The sequence below is a fragment of the Corvus brachyrhynchos genome, unplaced genomic scaffold (assembly GCF_000691975.1).
Source record: "Corvus brachyrhynchos isolate BGI_N302 unplaced genomic scaffold, ASM69197v1 scaffold11, whole genome shotgun sequence".
NCBI lineage: Eukaryota > Metazoa > Chordata > Aves > Passeriformes > Corvidae > Corvus > Corvus brachyrhynchos.
Window position 1 is genome coordinate 3,496,568 of NW_008236965.1, and position 19,108 is coordinate 3,515,675.

Here is a 19,108-nt window from a genome sequence, read left to right on the forward strand (position 1 = left end):
GCCCAGTTGGCATCCAGATCATACCAGGAAAAGAGCGGAGATGACTGAAGCCATGGTCTGCTAGGACTTTGGCCTGGGGAAGAAAACTTGACATACACAATTTCTGTAACTACTCCAGAAATTTCTTTCAGGAGTGGAATTTAGAGACTATGTCTGGTGTGGAGGAAATTGTCTCTCTCCCTGTTTGGTGAGCAGGGCCAACAGTACCTTATGCCATTATGGACTGGCTCTGAGATCATCCCGACAAGTGATCAGAGAGGCTTGCTAGTCACACACTGTTCGGTAACTCGTGAAGATTAGGGGAGTAAATGATACACATTCCATCAATGCCTTTGTCACACTCCAGCACGGCTTTATTCGGTCAGGAGTCACTGAGGGAAAAAAGCCCTCTACACACCTGGTTGCTTGTCATCGATCCTTCATCCTTTGGCATGCACCATTCATTCCAGCTGCACTTCACCCATGGGTGCTCTCCCACTCAAACAAGAGAGCTTGTGAGTAAATGAAAAAGGATCAGCCGGTGCAGGTGAAAGCCTTTCAGTCCCAAGGATAAGCCTGAGACTTACATGGCATGGCGGGACCCAGTCCAAGCCCCTAGGTAATGTGCTGCAGCTGCTGACAGTGATGACAACAATGATGACAATAGTGTACAGACTCTAGGATCACTTTTAGTGATCAGCTGAGTGTAGACATCAGGATCTCATTATCTCATGCAGTAACAGGAGCTGATTACACTGTAACCTTTACTTTGCTCACCAGCAGTCCATGTCTTGAAGAGCATTTGCTTGAATGTGGATTAGGAAATGGAAGAGGATGGTAGAGCTGAGTCCTAACAGCTTATATGAAAAGCACCTTGATTTCAGAGAGATCTGCAGCTTCACTTCTTCTCTGTGCTGTCCCAATAGAGGAAAATGTCATTTCAGTTTTCTCCTCTATGGTCTCAGAGCACCAGCTGTTCCTCACATCTCTATCCCTATAAAAACTCATCCTCATTCTAATTACAAGTAAATGCATTAAAAGACCACTGAACCATGGGAAGCTAGTCCCATTTCCTTATCCTTTTCTCAGACCTGAGGTGTGTATCCCAGTTATTCAGGTTTTGTACTGGATAGATGCATCACCATGGAGATCAGGTCAGGGTGGACTGGGCTGTGTGCAGTGGGGGCAGTGCTGGGAGCTGCTGGGTGTGTGTCTCCAGCCAGAGGCAGAAGGGAAAGCCCAGCTCTCCTGCCCTGAGTCGTCATACAGCCCAAAGCTGCAGCTGTTGCCACTACACATACCCATGCATATCAAGTTTGGGAACCCAGTTCAACCAGCCCCAAGGTCTTTGGGAAAAAAACGCATGGAGGTCAGAAATATTCTTCTTATAGCAGGGGGCTTCCACACTTGCAGAAGGGACCCACGAGCAGAGCAGCTTCAGCTAGGGCTGTACATACCCATGCTGTGCAAAATCAGCAGCCACAGGTGTCTGTGAGCATCCCTGAGCTGGATGCAGAGTGAAGATGCTCCTGGGCAAGGGTTGCAGATCCCTCTCTGCTCCACCAACAGCACATGCAGCACTGCTTGCCCAGGGGTGAAAGCCAGGGCTCAGTGCAGAGCATCTCTGGTGACACCTGGCCATCACAGGAGCAGATGAACCCCAAGCAGCCCTCCACACTCAGCTGTGAGGTGCTGTGAAAGCCATTAGTGCATCTGCTCTGAAATGGGCTCATTAAAATACACATTCTCCTTCATTATCCTACGGCTGCAGTGCCTGACTCATCTCACTGCAGTTGCTCTGGAATGGGAACCCAAGTTAAAAATTTTCCAACTTGTTTTTATTCACCAGGGAAGCTCATGTCTTGCCCACTGAGATGGCAGTGGAAGCTGGAACAACATCTGTCTTCATGGGAGGCAAATGAAAGGAATCCTGAAAAAAAAGGGAGAGGAAATAAATGAGGCACTGTCTGATTTAAAGCCTGTTATTTCATGCTGCCTTTCACAATTTGACACAGGATGCTTTCTTGCACAGGTGCAGTTATTCCTGGAGTAACCCAGCTGGGACACGGCCACTCCCAACCCAGGTGTGCCAATGGTATTTCCTCCTTTACTCCTCTTTTTCCACAGAACACAAAAAACTGCCACACAGCCATGGCCTAGCAGCCATGGTCTTGCAGCGAGCTTTGGCTGGGACCCCTTCTCTGACTACTGACCATGCTAAACCTCTCTTCTCCCCAGAGGCAGATGGAGCCCCGCACTCAAAGATTTTTGTGCCAGCACTGTCCCCAAACACAGACCCCTCTGCAGTGGCACATGGATGGATACAGGGTGCTGAGGGTTTGCAGAGCTTCTCTGACAGGCTGGGGGAGGCACTGCCTTGTGCTGCCTTCCTGCTCCCCCAGCTCACAGGGACAGTGTCCTGTGGGCACTGCTCAGACAGTGCTTAAAGCCACAGGCAACCACAGCCTCCCCCTGTCAAAATGGAAACTTCACAGCCTAAGCCCACCTCATCCAAGCTGGGAACCTTCTCTTTCATACACAGACATGATCTCAGCAAACATTGCTTTTAGCTGCAAGAAAATTCCTCCCTCTTACTGTTTTGCTCTTAAGGACTGCTTTCACGGGCTAAACATACTTTGCTTTAAATAGATGTGCTGACCCAAATACTACTGTGAATGATTATTCAAGGATGAAGAACAGACTGTAGTCCAAAGATTTTTACAAGACAACTTAAATCAATACGATCTTTCTGATTAGCACTTCCAGAAAACCTGCATACTATAGTCATTACTTGGCTCATTTTGCTGTTACTTGTTCATGTGGTACATTATCAAGCATCTGAAATATTTACTCTGTTGTCCTCTGGACTGCACTGATTTCTTTTGGAACAAAATGTAGCCTGGAAATACTCTGCTGTGGATTTTTGTAACAAATATTTTACAGTAAGCCACATGTTATTAGTGAGCCTAATATGACTCATACAAACCTTTTTATAATATTTACTCTTAAAAATAACTGGTAAAATATAAAATAATAATTCAATTTTTTATTAACTGATGGCCTACTTGCAATATTAAACTGGACATGGCATTGCAACTTGGGCCATTTTTCAATTTTGTATAGGAAAAAACCTCTGCATGTGTGGAAGTCAATGTTTTTCACAGCACACATCTGAATGGTTTTTTTTTTATTTCAGACTGCCTACTGTAGTAGAGCAATCACTTTAACAGAAAATATACTGACAGCCTGAAATCTAAATCTAATTTAAAGTTTAAATGATGCACATGATTAAAAATGTATTATCTATTCCCAACAAATAAGCATCATTGAAACACTAATACTTCCCTAATTTTAAGCACCATCTAGTGAATCAAACATTAGATCTGATCTTCCAAATTACGCTCAAGGAAAATAAGATCCTGGTTTGACTGCATCCCACGTAGTGCTAGGTCTCGTGCTGAGATTTTTAAGTTAGCTGTTTAGTCACCATCTCTTCTCTTCCTAATGGACATTAAATATTCCTCCAAAGGTGCTGGAGACCTGAGATGCTGCATAAAGATAATTTGTTTGTTGATAAAGGAGGGTCCTGGCTGAGCAGGCTCCCGAGTTATACAAGGCTAACTGCCTGCAAGTAGAGCAGGGAGAAACCTCATTTTGATAATGATAATTTTTTTTTTATCACTCCAGAGAAAGGGACTGGAAAGGATGTGGCTTCATTTCAATAATAAACCAAAGAAAAAAAATCTCCAGGCAAATAAACAGCTTTATAAGGATCATGATTCTTAGGACTTCTATTAGCTGGCTTGCCATGAAGATGAAGTAGGTCTCAGAGGGGATAGCACAGCAAATCTGCATACAATTATAGGACCTGCTTACCTGGCACTGGTGTTAAATCAGTTCAGTTAAATCAACACCAGCAACTGACCTGTATAAATGGCTGCCCACAGATGGAATTCATTTGGAAAGCAAGTGATGCACAACCAGCTGGGTTAACATGAAATCCCTCTGGGCACAGGCAGGGACATTCACACTGAGCCTCGTTTGGCCTCTCTGAAATTACAGAGCTTGTGGCTGGAGCTGTGCTTGGTACTGTGCTGGTACATGTGCCAGCAAAACTGGTGCAAGACTGGGCAGTGCCTGGCCTGGCCTGGCCTTGCTATGGATGAGGAAAAAGCATGTTGCCTTTGACTGGGAGTGCATCACTTGGGAGGCAGGAGTGTCATATGGGGGTCAGAAATATTCCTTGGCTGCTGCTGGCTGGCAATACCCTCAGTTGACCAAGCTGTATATTTGACATCTTTCTGGTACATCTGCATCTGGGGGAAGCAGGATTTATTGATGGTCCTTGGTCCCAGCTACTCTGTGGTACCAGCACATGGCACTTCAGCAGTGCCCTGGGACTGCTGGCCACGGCTCAACAGCAGAGCAGCCCAGTTCTGTGCACGGGGGCTCTCCTGGCAGTGCATCCCCAACCACCCACCCAGACAGTGGCTCACGTGCTACATCTGCTTGGGAGGTCACACAGGGAGGGAGTCTGAGGACCTGGGCCACAGAGGCCTCTCTGCTGTTCTGTTTTTGGGTTGTCCCCTTTGCTCCCTGTGCATCACTTCCTGGCTGTGTCACCCACCAACCCCGCACCTCAGAGCAGCTGTGGCAGCACAGGCTAAGGGCTGGTGGAGGACAAGGACTGTTGGTGAGGAGGAGGTGATGCCAGGAGGTTTGCATGCCAGAACTGCTGCAGGAACTCTCCTCAAACTCAGCCCTGTGCTACAGTCACAGCTCCTGTGCTCACCTGCCTGGCCCCTCTGGCGCCCAGGGAAATTGTGATGGACAGTGCCCACCTGCTATTTCAAAACAGTGGAGGTTCATCTGCACCTCGTGTTACAGAAATCTGGTACCTCATGGGGGTTAAACTGGGGAAAGCAGTGGCTCTTGGAGCAGGAGCATTTAAGGCCCAGTCCCTCATCACCAGGACTCATGACTGCTGAGGGTTGACAGAGGTACCTGGTCTTTGGTCTCTACTTCCAAAACAGGAGAAGTATCAAAACTGAAGCTTGGAATTGACTGCACAGCTTCACTAACGCCTGAAGTACCTTAAGAGTTGTCCCACCTTGGACACAGGCAAAACCACTGGGAAAAAGAAACAAGCATTCCTTTTCTCCTTCATCCCTACTGCCCATACATGTTGTGTTGCTAGCAAAGGGTAAGATCTTTTAGCAAGATCCTGATTTATGGTCTATAATTTCATGATAGAAAGTGGACTCAAGCAGGAAATCAATTTTCAGAGCTATACAGCAATGAAGAATGATATTTTTGGAGTCCTTCCCTACAAACAGAGCAGAGCATGTGTAGGTATCAGTCTGTTTAGCAAGACAGTTTAAGCCCACTTAACAGTCACACAGCATACACGATCCATATTAGGATCCAGTCAGCTCCAAACACCGCTCAGCTACAGGGGTAAGCCAGAATTTCATGACATCACATAAATAAATATAAAGAAATACAGTAAAAAGGCTTTACCTTGGGCTTAAGCAAAAGGCGCTATTTCCCAGTCCTGTGGGATCCTTCTCTGTCCCCAAGTCTGCTGGCTTACAGTGCAGTAAAATGATCTGGCATTTATTGACCCCGGCAAAGTCTGCAAGTCCTGAGGGTGTTTGATTTGGAAAGAAAGGTGTAGGGAGGAGATTCCTGAACACCTCCACCCAGAATAATGCAGGGAAAAAAAAGAAGAAACAAAAGCAAGCTTTAAGAGGTCTGAATGTGTAGCCTGCCCAGAGCTGCTGTTCCTGGTAGAAATTAGACCCTGAAGTGCCCAGGTGAAAATCAGGGATAATCCCTGTGTAAGTGCTTCTAATTAGGACAAACTGAAAGTGAGAATGTTGAGCAAGACAGCTCTGGCCCATTCCTGGGGGCTCCTGGTTTGCTCCCAGCTGGTAACTGAGAGCACAATTATGCAAACCTCCTCTATAAACAGAATTTGGTTTATTATGGCCGAACTGGGGGAATCTATTTTTGTCGCCACTTTGTGCGAATGTGTTACCCTTGCGATTTCCAGCCAGGTCATTCCAAGTCAGCTGCTTTGGCTGTGGCTGTCAGTGGAAGCTCCTCCATCCATCCAGTCCCTGGACCCATTTCTCACCCGCCCGGGGCTGGCTCCCAGGCAAGGGGGACGAGGGCATGAGCCTGTGGCTATTCTGGTAGCTGTGAGCTATGGAGGTGTCACGTGAAGCAAAGAGCCAGAAATGCATGTCAAATCGAACCAGTGACTAATCACGGTATTTTGGTTGTCTTAGTGGCTGCCGGGGAAAGATTTATGGGCTCAGAAAATCTTCCCGTAATAATCCCTGGGAGCTGATTTGATCTTCGGCTGAGGCTTCCCAAGACTGTGTGGAAAGAGGACGGAAAGGGGGCTGCTGTCCCAGGGGCGGTGACGTCTAAACTGATCGGAGTTCAAAATACAAACAAGAGGAGAAAAGTCAGCGCTCTCTTCTCATCTGTGTCTGCTCAGAGCCATGCGCTGGCAGCCAGAGAGGATCCCTTTGATCTGCCTGTGGAGCAAGAATGGTCGGGGGAGACGGCTGAGACACGAAGGGCCACTTATTGGGATTGTCATCTAGCTCCCTCATCTGTCACCTGATGGCCAGCCAAGCAAGTGCTCGGCACAACAGTGGACCCTTCATCCTTGCACAACTCGTGGAGGCAAGAAAAGTAAGCACCCTGCAGCTGATATGACATTCAGCTTTTTTTTCTACAAAGGAATGAATTGAATTCACTACAAATCTACTAACTGTCCCCCTATGCCAGGCAAGAGACTGACTTGCGTTTTTTGTTTTGGGTTGGGCTTTTCTCTAACAGCTGGAGGTCTGCTGGGCATTCAAGCAATGGCTGTTGAGTAAGGCAGCTGTTTCAATACCTAATTGCATTTTAGCTCTAATAGCTCAAGGGGAAAGCATTGCATTGTCTGCCATGAGCTACTTCCTTTCCTACTGCATCCCTTTGATCTGCCTGTGGAGCAAGAATGGTCGGGGGAGACGGCTGAGACACGAAGGGCCACTTATTGGGATTGTCATCTAGCTCCCTCATCTGTCACCTGATGGCCAGCCAAGCAAGTGCTCGGCACAACAGTGGACCCTTCATCCTTGCACAACTCGTGGAGGCAAGAAAAGTAAGCACCCTGCAGCTGATATGACATTCAGCTTTTTTTTCTACAAAGGAATGAATTGAATTCACTACAAATCTACTAACTGTCCCCCTATGCCAGGCAAGAGACTGACTTGCGTTTTTTGTTTTGGGTTGGGCTTTTCTCTAACAGCTGGAGGTCTGCTGGGCATTCAAGCAATGGCTGTTGAGTAAGGCAGCTGTTTCAATACCTAATTGCATTTTAGCTCTAATAGCTCAAGGGGAAAGCATTGCATTGTCTGCCATGAGCTACTTCCTTTCCTACTGCAAAGCACACTGCACCGCCGTGCTCGCCCAGTACCAGAGCCTGAGGTCAGAGGGCTTTCTCTGTGATATTTTGCTGAAAGTGAAAGAAAATGAGTTTCCTGCACACAAGTCCTTGTTGGCATGCTCCAGTGACTACTTCCGAGCCATGTTCAAAAGTTATACCCAAGAGTCTAAAGCCAGTGTTATTCACCTACAAGTTGTCTCACCCACTGGGCTCCAGCACATTCTGGATTTCATTTACACATCCCTGCTGCCCCTTTCCTTTGAAAGCCTGGAGGATACCTTGGAAGCTGCAAGCTACTTACAAGTGACTGATGCTATTGGTTTGTGCAATCAGTACTTAGTTAACAATCTTGCCTTGGAAAACTGCTGCTTCTCTGCCAACGTGGCAAGGAAGTTCTACCTGCCAGATGCCCTAGCAGCCACAGAAAAATACATTATCAAAAACGTCTGGAAGCTGCTGGATGTGGATTTGTCAGGACTTCTCGAGCTGAACTTCAGGTCTTTGGTAGCAGTGATTCAATCACCAGATCTCCCCATGGTGGAAGAATGTCGCCTGTTGAATCTTGTCCTGCGGTGGTTGAAGCAGGATAAATCCAGGCTGGATCATGCAAGCAGCCTTTTAGAGCACATAAGATATGGTCTCATCCCAGTGGAAGAGCTGAGAAAAACCTACACACAGTCTGAAGTGCCCCTCTCAGCAGGTATTAAGTGCTTGATCATAAAAGCAATAAATTATCACACATCTGTATTCAAACAGCCTGTCATGCAGGATAAGTTCACCACACTGAGGAACGAGAAAACTCGGATCCTTCTGCTAGGGGGAGGGACAGCAAGTGAGGGGCTCATCACCGATGTGGTGGCCTTCGATGTTTACAATCACAAGTGGCGAACCCTTACGCAGCTGCAGGACAGGGTGCAGAACCACAGTGTGTGCGTGGTGGGGAACTTCCTTTATGTCTTGGGTGGGGAAATACAAAGTGGTACCCCAGGTGATGCTAAAATTGAGAAGACCTTATCAGTTACAAACAAGGTCCAACGGTATGATCCAAGGTTTAACACATGGACCCAAATCACAGGCATGCTGGAAAAGAGATGCCAGTTTTCTTGCTGTGTCCTAGGCAAGGATATCTTTGCCATTGGTGGAAGGGGTGAGGATGGGTCGCTGCATTCATCTGTGGAAGTCTATGACATCAGCAGGGATAGATGGACGAAGGCCAAGGAATTGCCATGCAGGATACATGGCCATGCCAGTGCTGTTTGCAAGAACACCATATACATCTCTGGGGGCAAGTACTCGGCCCCAGCCAGCACAAGCAATGACGTTTACTCTCTGAGCTCACTTGAAGTGCAGTGGGTGAAACGAGCCCCAATGAGCATTGCTCGGTTTGGGCACCAGATGGCAACAATCAGGGAAGCCATATTCACCTTTCTGGGGTTATATGAACCTTTCTCTGAAATAGAAAGGTACGACCCCGATCAAAACCAATGGACCCGGTTAAGACCACTAGTCTACGATCGATTCTCCTATGGCCTGGCAGTGGTAGAGGAAACAGCTCTTCTTATTGGGGGAAAGAAATGGCAAAACTCACTGGAGGTCTGCACGCAAGACGTGGTTGGCTACGACATCGACAACGATGGCTGGGAAGAGATCTGCAAGGCCCCTCTGCCGTGGTGTGGGCTGCAGTGCGCCGTGCTCCAGCTCTCTGAGGTGCCCGAAGAGCAGGACACTGACAGCCAGCAGAAGAAGCTGCCCAACTGCTGAGCTCCCATGCTGAGCAATATCCATCCCAAGAGATGAGCGAGCAGGGCGGTCCTGGAGAAGAAGAAAACTGCAGCTGCACTGAATGTGAGAGTGGAAGTTATGCTTGGATAAGCCAAATGCTTGGTGGAAACAGGCAAGAAAATCTGGCTCCAGCACAGGAAACACATCTAGGATTTATAAAGCTGGAAGCTGATCTCACTGAGCAAGGATGTAACCAATAGCACATTTAGAGGCAATACGTGAGAATCATAATCCTTGACTTTTGGAGAGTAATACCTAGATAGCAATTAGTAGATGTTGCAAGTCAGATATTTCAAGTATTAAAAAATATAATCCATCTTTTCTGTTTTCTTAATCACAGGTAATTTTTCCAGCTGGTAAATGCTATTAATTTTTATGCTATGGCTAAGCAAAAGGAAAGAGAGCTGTATAAAGACTAGAAAATTGATACCTACAAGAATTAGTAGCAAGTATTGCCAAGGAAAAGGTATTATTTGATATACTACATTCTAGGCAAGAATGTCTTAGCTAGCCAGCATGAAATTACTGGACAGAAAGCAGGGATTTTTCACTGTGTAGACTCAGCTACAGCTGAAAGTTAAAACACTGTTTATTTGATAAAAGCTCATTTCTCTCTCAGTGGCCTTTGTTGTAGAACATCTTCCAGATGTTTATTTTGTGTTATTTTAAAGATTCACGCTACTGGTGATGTACATTTCTTTTGTATCCAAACCCTGTGTTAGCTTAGATGGCCAGAGCTGAATGGGAATCCTTATCATCAGCCTCCAAGAAGCGTGTTACAGGAGGAACAAGCTGTTACTAATGCCTTGGCATTTACCTTGGTACCATACACTGCTTTATCACACCTGTGCATAAGGGCAAAATTCTTCATTGCCGTTGAACTGCTACATGAGAGAACCATGCAGTCAAAAAAGGTTTACTTTCATCAAAGAGTACAAAGGGGAGGGAGGTAACTGAAGGTTTTCAAAAGTCTTTACTCAGTGTCTGCCTACATATGAATCAGCAATAGTGTCACTCCCTTTTGGCCACACTGGCAGCGTTTGAAGTCACACAGGGGTACTTTATGATACAGGGATATGTGAAATGCAGATAAAATGGTCAGATACCATAGAATCACTCTGGTATGGAGTAAATTGAATCTTGAGCCATAAATGTTCATTTAAAAGCTAAATTTATTGTACTTCATTTTACAGTGTTCCCTTTCTAGGCTGAGAATTAATACAATAAAAATATATATAGAAGAACATTTAATAGTCTTAAAAGAAGGCAGCACAATGGAGAGGACACATGTTCTTTGTCACTAGACTAGCTTAAAAAACTGTAATGTTTAATTTTCACCTTTAAAGCAATCGAGCTAACTTTACTAATGTAAAGTGCAGGCAGAATGGCTGTTGCATAGCAACAGATCTAAGTCTTCTGAACTGCCTTGGTTTTGACAAGGAATCAACTACACAATGTGCATATACATCCATCAGATATAAAGAGTTTTTCTTATGAATATATTTACTTTTGGTCCAGTAAAACAATAGCAAGAGAATCTAAATGCTTGGAACAATAGCACAATCCATTTCAAGTCAAGCATTTCTTAAGAGAAATTTACAAAAACCTCACAAATTTAATATACAAGTCAGTACCCATGCAGTAAATAAATGTCCAGTTTATACAAACAATATTCTTCTAATAGTACAAATCTTACACTGGATCCAGAATTCTATACAAATGTTAATACATGATTTGTCATCCATACAACTTGAATATAGGATTACTGAAAATGGGCTACAGAAAGGCCACTGTACAGTTGTGCAAAATCTGCAGAACATTTGCAATCCAAATGCAATAACAAGATAGAAAATGAGGGGTAGAAAGAGAAGCAGAAAGAAAAAGAGAAAGGGGAGCAAGAGAGAAAAAGGGGAGAAAGAGAGAGGAATAAAGTAAAGAAAGAAGGAGAGAGAAAACAAATCTGTCCATTCTTTCCTTCATCCCTTCATGGATATAACTGCCAGGAAATATCAGAGCTCATAAAGATTGAAGTACATTCACTGAGCTGTACAGGCAATAGTCTCAAGTTGGTTAAGAGTACAACTCACTAAAGTATAAAGGAGGCTTTTCCTTTCCACATGAGCACTATTAAATCATGTCATGAGTCCTAACTTACGCAGCAAAATATGAAGAGCAGCAGAAATATTTTGTCATTCTCTTAACATTTTTCAAAAACAAGCCCATAAAAAGTAAATATATGATTTAAGAGTTCCCTCCCACTTTTATTTCAGGCATGTGCCTAGCTCTAAGGATCTTTTTCCCCTCATATTCACTGGGTTGTCTTCAGCAGATAGCAAATCTCATGGAAGTTTAAAACATTTTAATTGGCTTGTGAACTCAGCAGAACTCAGACACATCCCTTCTCCTTCAAAAGCCAACTGGAGGATTTTTTACTCCTCAGTTATTTTTCAGGTTCTGTGCTCAGCTCTGCTCTCATCACACATTATCCGTGCATACAATACAGCCAAATTTTGCAGCTCAAAAAACACATAGGAAACTACTTGAAAAATCCTATTCACTCCTTTTCTATTGTGGGAATCTTCAAAGCATCTCAGATTTGAAGCATTTCACTGGGAACCTTTTCCACTGCTGCTTTTCTGGGCTGAAGAAATGCTGCTACCAAGGATGTTGAAAGTCTACATTTTCTCTTTTGCAAAATATGCACATTATACTGATACCTTCAGTGCAAAAGCATCATCAATCACAGTACCATGACTAATTTTTTTTTCAATCAACCTAATGTGATTAAGAGACAACACGCAATTTGGTCTTAATTATAATACAAACCAGCATCCCTTTGTACTGGTGGTAAACCTTAGCAACAGGCTTTAAAAAAGCACAAGGAAATAAGACCTAACCTTTTGACACTTAAATTCACATTAGTCATTTTTCCATCTGCCGACTTTCACCCTTCTATGTGTTTGACAAAACTGAAATATAACCACTGCATTACACTTTTTCCCTGTTATTTAAGAAAACTCCTAGAGTTTCTCATGAAATATAAAAATTGGTTTTCTCCCACCACCAAAATAGTACCTGCACTCCAAAAATGCAATGCAATACTGGAATTATATAATACAAAATATCATTGTAAAACTGACCTTTGATAACAAAAGCTTTAGCATGTGGAACTTCCTGCATGAAGGCCACAGTCTTCCAAAAATGCTTTTAAATCCTTCTCTTCAATAGCTAAAGATCATGTTTTTTAATTCACAGAAGGTAAACACGAGCAGAGCATTGGTAGCATATAAAATATACAAATCCTCATTAAATAAGTGGTATCATTGACCATTGAAGGCTTACTTCACACAGCTGAGTAACATTAAAATATCATTTACTAGAGCTCTCACATATTGATATAAAAACTACTTTATGCACTTAAGTAAAGGGCTGGAGTGTAGCAAATGGACAAAAAGAGAGACCCTTATACATGTGTTTCTATGTACGAGTGAGTGTGTGCTAACGAGGCTAGAAGTGCTTCAACCTCAGACGAGCCATTAACAGAGTCTCTCGGGGGGCTGCTTTCGTAGACGTTCATGAAGAGATCAAGGTACATTTGCTTCCATTCTTGAAAGTCTCTAGACGTCAAAGCTGGATTATCCAGAACTTTATCTATAATGGCTACTTCTCCTTCCCTGGCCTGTGAGAGAAAAGGAACAAGCAAAGAGTTAATGCAAGTGATGAGTCACTGGCAAAATCAATCACATGGGTGGAAGGAGAGAATGGGGGGTGCAAACTCAAGCCTCAGAGCCTCTGAAAGTACAGGGACTATCTGCTCTATGAGCACTTACAAACAGGAGGCCTTCCTGCAGGGTGTCACGCTTCCCTCTGTGGGACTTGGGCTTCCCTTGCCTTGTCCACAACCCTCGGTAAGAGTCCCTATTCCCCCACCTGCCCCCTTGCTCAGCCCCAGAAAAAGCAAGCCCTGTACTGTTTACTATTAGCTGCTCGCATTTTTCAGGATGGGTTTCACACAACAAAGTGCCATCTCTTTGCTCTTGATCAGCATCAGAAATACTGCGTGGGTGTGTGGGTGAGATACACACACAGCCTCCCACCTGCCAGCACACCTATGCCTCTTTACCAGGCTTGTCATGGGGGCATCTGAGCTCTGCACTGCAAAGGCTTGTGCAAGGAGTCCCATGTGAAGGACAACTCATCTTCACTAAAGATCTACTGCATGTGATGGGCTGGCTGGCTGCAACCTCTTCCCACCACTGACGTGACAATGAGAAGGCAGAGAAAGGGGAAATACAGCATAGCTGCTGGTACCTCCTTATGCACCATTGGGGCAGGGGAAGGAATGTATCAATCCCTCTCTGGTCACTGGTTCACAGGGAGCTGAGGGTCACAGTAAGCCTCAGATGTACCCATAGCCACTCACAGCTGTTGCAAGTGGTGGAAGCTGGATGCCACAGCCATAATCCTTGGAAACAGCTAACACAGAGGTTTCCAGCACTACTCCTCAGCACAGGAATGGCGTGGCCACCAGCAATCTCCCCTCCAACCTCCTTGCCAGAGGGGTTTCACACTCCTCATGGCTAACTGACATTTTCCATGTCCATACTATGAGTATGTTAAATCTTTCTGGATAGCATGGCAAGGGGAAGTACCAAGCTGTATGTGATGGGACAGATCAGAAGGGTCAAAGATATCTTCCATAAGCAGTACTTTCATGCTTTGCAAACAACAGCAAATTAACACTACTTGCTAGAATACTCAATTCCTGAAGAAGAGGGCAAGCTGAGAACAAGCAGTGGAAAAGAAACCATGGGAACTCCTGATCACCATATCTCTGCTTGAACTACAGCAATTTATTTCTCATAGGTTGTGGCTGGTCCCACACATCTGCACTACCAGCCAGGCAGCTCATACTCAATGACAGGAGAATGATTTTGTGTTATCCCAGGAAAGAGAGCACAGGGGTCTTTCATTAATGACTTAGAAGATGTGACATCAAGAGCTAGAAGCAGTTTGGAGGACTGTCTCTGGATATTACTATGTAGGATAAAATTCAAGGAGAGTTCAGAACATCAATGCCAACAGGCCAGCACAACTGGCTGCATTCAGGAAGGAGAAATCAAAGGCACTGATAAAAAGGAAGAATAATTGATTAGGTAATAGCAGTAGCTACTGGTTGATACGATTACCAGTAGGATGGCAGAGGTGGAGCTCTGGGCTTTAATGCAGCTAGTCACAAGTTACCATGATGTCACTACAAACCAAGCACGTGTCACCCCACACTGCTGTTCTGTGCAGGAAACAACAATTATCTGTCTTTGCTCCTTGCTGCCATTGTGTTTTCCATTACTGGTGTCAAGTACTTAAGAATGATTTGCACCAATCACAGTCCAAACAAGAGTGCTGACAGGCTTAGAAAATATGGCTTATGGACAGAGAATGAACAAATTGTGTTTCCTTGGTCCAAAGGAAAGAAGTTCCAGAGAAGTACAAAACCAGGCACCTGCTGGGTCAAGAGGCTGCACTGATTTCGGACTTCCCTGAAGGAAAGCAATTTCATTTGCAGGAAGCCATTGGTATAATGTACCTCAGGTACCAATAAACACCAACAAAAGAGATAATTCAGCATGGTAGCAGGCTGCTGATGCTGAACCACAGCTCTGGTGGGAGTGACCCTGCCGTGGTACAAAAGCACAGCTACAGTGTGAACCTCCTGCCACCCTGATGTGTGTGAGAGCCCTATGATTTTGTTTCCATTTCTCATGCTTGTAGAAGCCATGTGGACAGCTTGTGAATGTTGCCTTTTTTTGCCAGCCTGCAATCCTGCAAAGACTCACATATAAAGATAATAATGCAAGCTGCCTTCAATGAGATGATACAGTACAGGAAGTTAAGCATGTGTAGGATTTTTTTTTCAGGATGGGAGCCCCGCAGCATGAAAATTATATTGTTTAAATGCTTCTCTAGGTGACAGAAAACTAAATTAATTAATGTTGATAAAGCCCTCGTTGATGAAAGCTGTTACAAAATGCACTGTAAAATTATCTGGCGACTTAAAATGTGGTAATTTAATATAGTTAACAGGGTCCCTGAGGAAATCCAGCATATTGCTTGCTGAAATCTCTATCAGGACAGAACTGAAACTGCTGTAACAAACAAAGGAAGCTGACAAGGAGGCTAAATGAGCTGTGGTACATTTAAAATAACCATAAAAATCTTCAAATCTATCATTGCCTCTATCTATTTATTTAATCAATCTTACTGACTAAATACAATGATCCTATCAGCTTACACAGAAACCAAGCACACAGTTTCCTCCTGGACAAGCTCATCAATTAGAAAACAGTCAAGTGTTGCAAGAGATACTGTGCCCTTCTGAAGGCTGGCTTTGCTTAACTTTAGACTTTGGCAATTACAAAGTGGATGTGTTTCGGTAAATGAAAACGTTCAGGGACAAAAAAGGGATTAAGGTTTCCTCCAATAATTTGGTGGCAAATTCTGTTAAACTATCTAGAGGAGGAGCAGCTGACTGAGATTAAATACAAGAAAATAAAGAAATAAAAACTGATCCTCACTTTGACTGCTCTCCCAGGCATGTTTTTCTCTGCTTTTCAAGCAGTGCTTCCCCATGTCGCCCTTGTTTGCACACTGGGCTCAGCCTGGATTCCAGCTGCACACAATAATCTCTGATTACAGTACAGCCCAATCCAACCCTGGGGCAGGATTTTTCCTCCCTGTTTTATCTCACCTTTAAAGTGCTTTTCAGAATTCGCAGCTGGTGCAGTTTTTCATTGACTACTGGATCACTACATCTCTTTATAAAAAATTTCTTATACTCCAGCTTAGTGGTAATCCGGTGTTCTCCTAAAGGAGACAGGCTGGCCTGCTCCAAGGCTCTGTACAAATCTTGCAGGGAGTCTGCTGTTTTTTCCTCTATAGTTTCAACTGTAATGAGACAAAGGGGAAAACAAAAAAAGGAGGAAGAAATAGAGAAAGGAACAATGTATCATTAATGTGATTATATGAAGACCTATCAAAAACCTTTGCAAAATATCTAACAGGTTTAACTAGACCATAAAGAGAATATTTCACACCTCCTAAGTTCCAGAAAAAAGTGCTGCGATGGCTCCTTCTTGCTATTGCCTTCAGAAGAAAGGGAGAAAAACTTTCAAGAATGTAAAATATTGACACACAGAGAAAGAGGGAAAAAACAGAAATAGTACAAGATGCAGTAATATTAGAGTGACTTACTACCAGAAATCAGATGTCTGGTACTGCAATTGTATAATTCTGGTGACTTCCTTATTACAAGGAGAGGAAGCCCTGGAAGGATCCTGCTGAGGAACCCATCAGGGATCAGCTCTCGGACTGAAAGTGATGGTAACAGCACTCAAGAATATGTGATGGTGGCCCTGGAATGACATGACCTTTTCCTTCCTAGAAAATTCCACTTATTTTTGCCTCTTATTTTTGATACTCAGTAGTGTTGTTCAATCCTCAATAAAGCTGTCACTTATGGTGGTCTGTTACTTTACTATTACCTGAAGGTTCAGCAGCAGACTAGAGACTAAACATAAGAGCACAACCATGACTTGGCAGCACAGCAAACCAAAAAAGAGCTGTCTGCATTATAGTTTGGTTTTTAAAAATTAAAATTTATTATATAATATACCAAAATATATAAATATAAAAAGTATTTATTTATTATAGGTTTAAAATATTTGTTCTAACTAGTACTGAAAGCATTTAAAAGGAAAAAATATAAAAGAAAGGTTTTGCTTCTCTAAAACTAAAGCAAGCAAAAGCTGGGGATGAAGTATTACTCTGATATGAGCATTTCAAATGCTTCATTTAGAAAACATCAAACCACTTCAACCTTTCACACAACGTTTCCCCCAGAGGAAACTGTTTGGTGACTCCGTACAAGCTTTGCAAGCATCAGTGCAGCGTCACTTTACTATTACCTGAAGGTTCAGCAGCAGACTAGAGACTAAACATAAGAGCACAACCATGACTTGGCAGCACAGCAAACCAAAAAAGAGCTGTCTGCATTATAGTTTGGTTTTTAAAAATTAAAATTTATTATATAATATACCAAAATATATAAATATAAAAAGTATTTATTTATTATAGGTTTAAAATATTTGTTCTAACTAGTACTGAAAGCATTTAAAAGGAAAAAATATAAAAGAAAGGTTTTGCTTCTCTAAAACTAAAGCAAGCAAAAGCTGGGGATGAAGTATTACTCTGATATGAGCATTTCAAATGCTTCATTTAGAAAACATCAAACCACTTCAACCTTTCACACAACGTTTCCCCCAGAGGAAACTGTTTGGTGACTCCGTACAAGCTTTGCAAGCATCAGTGCAGCGTCAGGATTAGCGTGATCAGGAGTGGTGATCAGGATGAGCCAGGGCAGCCCTTGGGACAGTGTTAGCTGTGTCCCTTAGCTCTGTCCCTGCTGCCCCTTGCACACTGACACACATGTTCATGCAACAGCCAGACACCACCTGTGCATGGCCTCCTGGTTGCTTCTAGAGCCCTCGGGATCCTCCCAGACAGTCTTGGCTTTCCAAGTGGTGCTTGTTTTCCTGGTTGAAGGTGCCTGTGTCCTCAGGAGGCTTTCCTAGAAGCTCTTTAGGAAGGCTGCTTGGTTTCAGGCATTAGCTTTACCCTGAGACTGACCCTGCTCCAAGACAGTAATTTCTACTGGCTGAAACTTTACCACAATACTGAAGTACCCTTGAGTGGCAGTATCCTCAGGTGATTAGAGGGTTTTTTATCAATCACCAAGAAGAAGACAGTTTGTGTTTAGAAGTGACATTTTTAGCCCATCAAGAGCTACCTGAGACCAGGTATTGTATGCATCCCATTCGAGCTCATACTATGCAGTAGGGCAGCGAGTCTTCTCAGGCTCAGGCAAGAACTCCAGAAACGTAAATCTCCTCACCCCATCACAAAAAGTGTTTGTGTTTGTACAGATCTTTATACAATCCAAGAATTTTGCAATCAGTAACTAATCTAGCTTCATCTCTCATCAGTTTATTCCTTTGCCCTTTTAGAGGGCAACTGTGTTTAAAGCACACATTTTAATTTTCTTTTTTTAAGAGATATGGAAGTGAAGAAGGGTTGGAGACCTTTTATTGATGGAAGTATTTTGAGTCTGCACAGAGCTCCCTAAATCATCCCATCCTGTGCTACCCTGCTTGGCGAGCTGGGTTCATCACTGTCAATGGTGGCCAAGACTGAAATAAAATAGAAATGAGATGCTTTTCTCTTTCTTGGAATTTTCTTATTAAAACATTTAATAGGCTAAAGGGCAAAAGATTCAGTAGCTGGATACTTAGAGAGTGGTTAAAATCTCCTGTGGTCTTGATTTTTATGCTTTCTTAAGAAGTCCATGCAGCAATGAGGTCAGAAGTTTGGGATCTCTCTATCAGTTCCTATTGCTGAATGCTGATGTCCATCAGTCTGACAGCTGTGGAAGGGGAGTGATTTGCTAAAGGGAAAAGGGAAAAAAAACCTTCTGGTCTGACACAGGAGTATTTGACATATGTTTCTCTCTCTCTCTCCTTCTCATCTCTTGCTATTCAAGGCAAAAAAGATCTTTCCTCAGGTGTCTCTTCCCCAGCAGGACTGCCAAGGTTGTACCCTGAGGGGATTAGTACAGGCATGGCTTGCTGAAGAAGCAGGCCAGCCCTTTGACTCTGCACCACCTGAATTTACGTTGCTGGAGTGACCTAGAGCCTGGACTGGTAACCAGCCACCACATCCGGGCTTGCCATCAAAAATCCATGGCTTCCTAAAACACAAAAGCTCCCATCAAGACAAAGGACAGCATTTGAGTTCAACCCTAAGGTTCAATACTGAATGACAAGTGCCTTTAATGAACCTGGA

The 19,108-nt window shown here is 43.7% G+C and overlaps 2 protein-coding genes and 1 long non-coding RNA gene across 3 annotated transcripts in view; 1 reads left to right on the forward strand and 2 right to left on the reverse strand.

Annotated features, from left to right (window-relative positions):
• Positions 1-1,795: 1,795 nt before the first annotated feature.
• Positions 1,796-5,881, reverse strand: LOC108445239. Its single transcript, XR_001860010.1, has 2 exons — positions 5,500-5,881; positions 1,796-1,909 (listed from the first exon to the last, which is right to left on the reverse strand). It is a non-coding gene; the product is annotated as an uncharacterized LOC108445239 (long non-coding RNA).
• A 1,098-nt stretch (positions 5,882-6,979) lies between these two features.
• Positions 6,980-10,495, forward strand: KLHL34 (kelch like family member 34). Its single transcript, XM_008629244.2, has one exon. The coding sequence runs from the start codon at positions 7,403-7,405 to the stop codon at positions 9,188-9,190; it is 1,788 nt and encodes a 595-aa protein (XP_008627466.1). The 5' UTR covers positions 6,980-7,402; the 3' UTR covers positions 9,191-10,495.
• A 353-nt stretch (positions 10,496-10,848) lies between these two features.
• The window catches only part of CNKSR2 (connector enhancer of kinase suppressor of Ras 2), a 173,217-nt gene continuing 164,957 nt past the window's right edge, over positions 10,849-19,108 (reverse strand). The window contains exons 21-22 of the mRNA XM_017728390.1: positions 15,960-16,156; positions 10,849-12,890 (exon numbers count right to left, since the gene is read on the reverse strand). Coding sequence (XP_017583879.1) covers positions 12,675-12,890; positions 15,960-16,156 — 413 coding nt within the window. The 3' untranslated portion in view covers positions 10,849-12,674. The remainder of the gene's footprint in view (positions 12,891-15,959; positions 16,157-19,108) is intronic.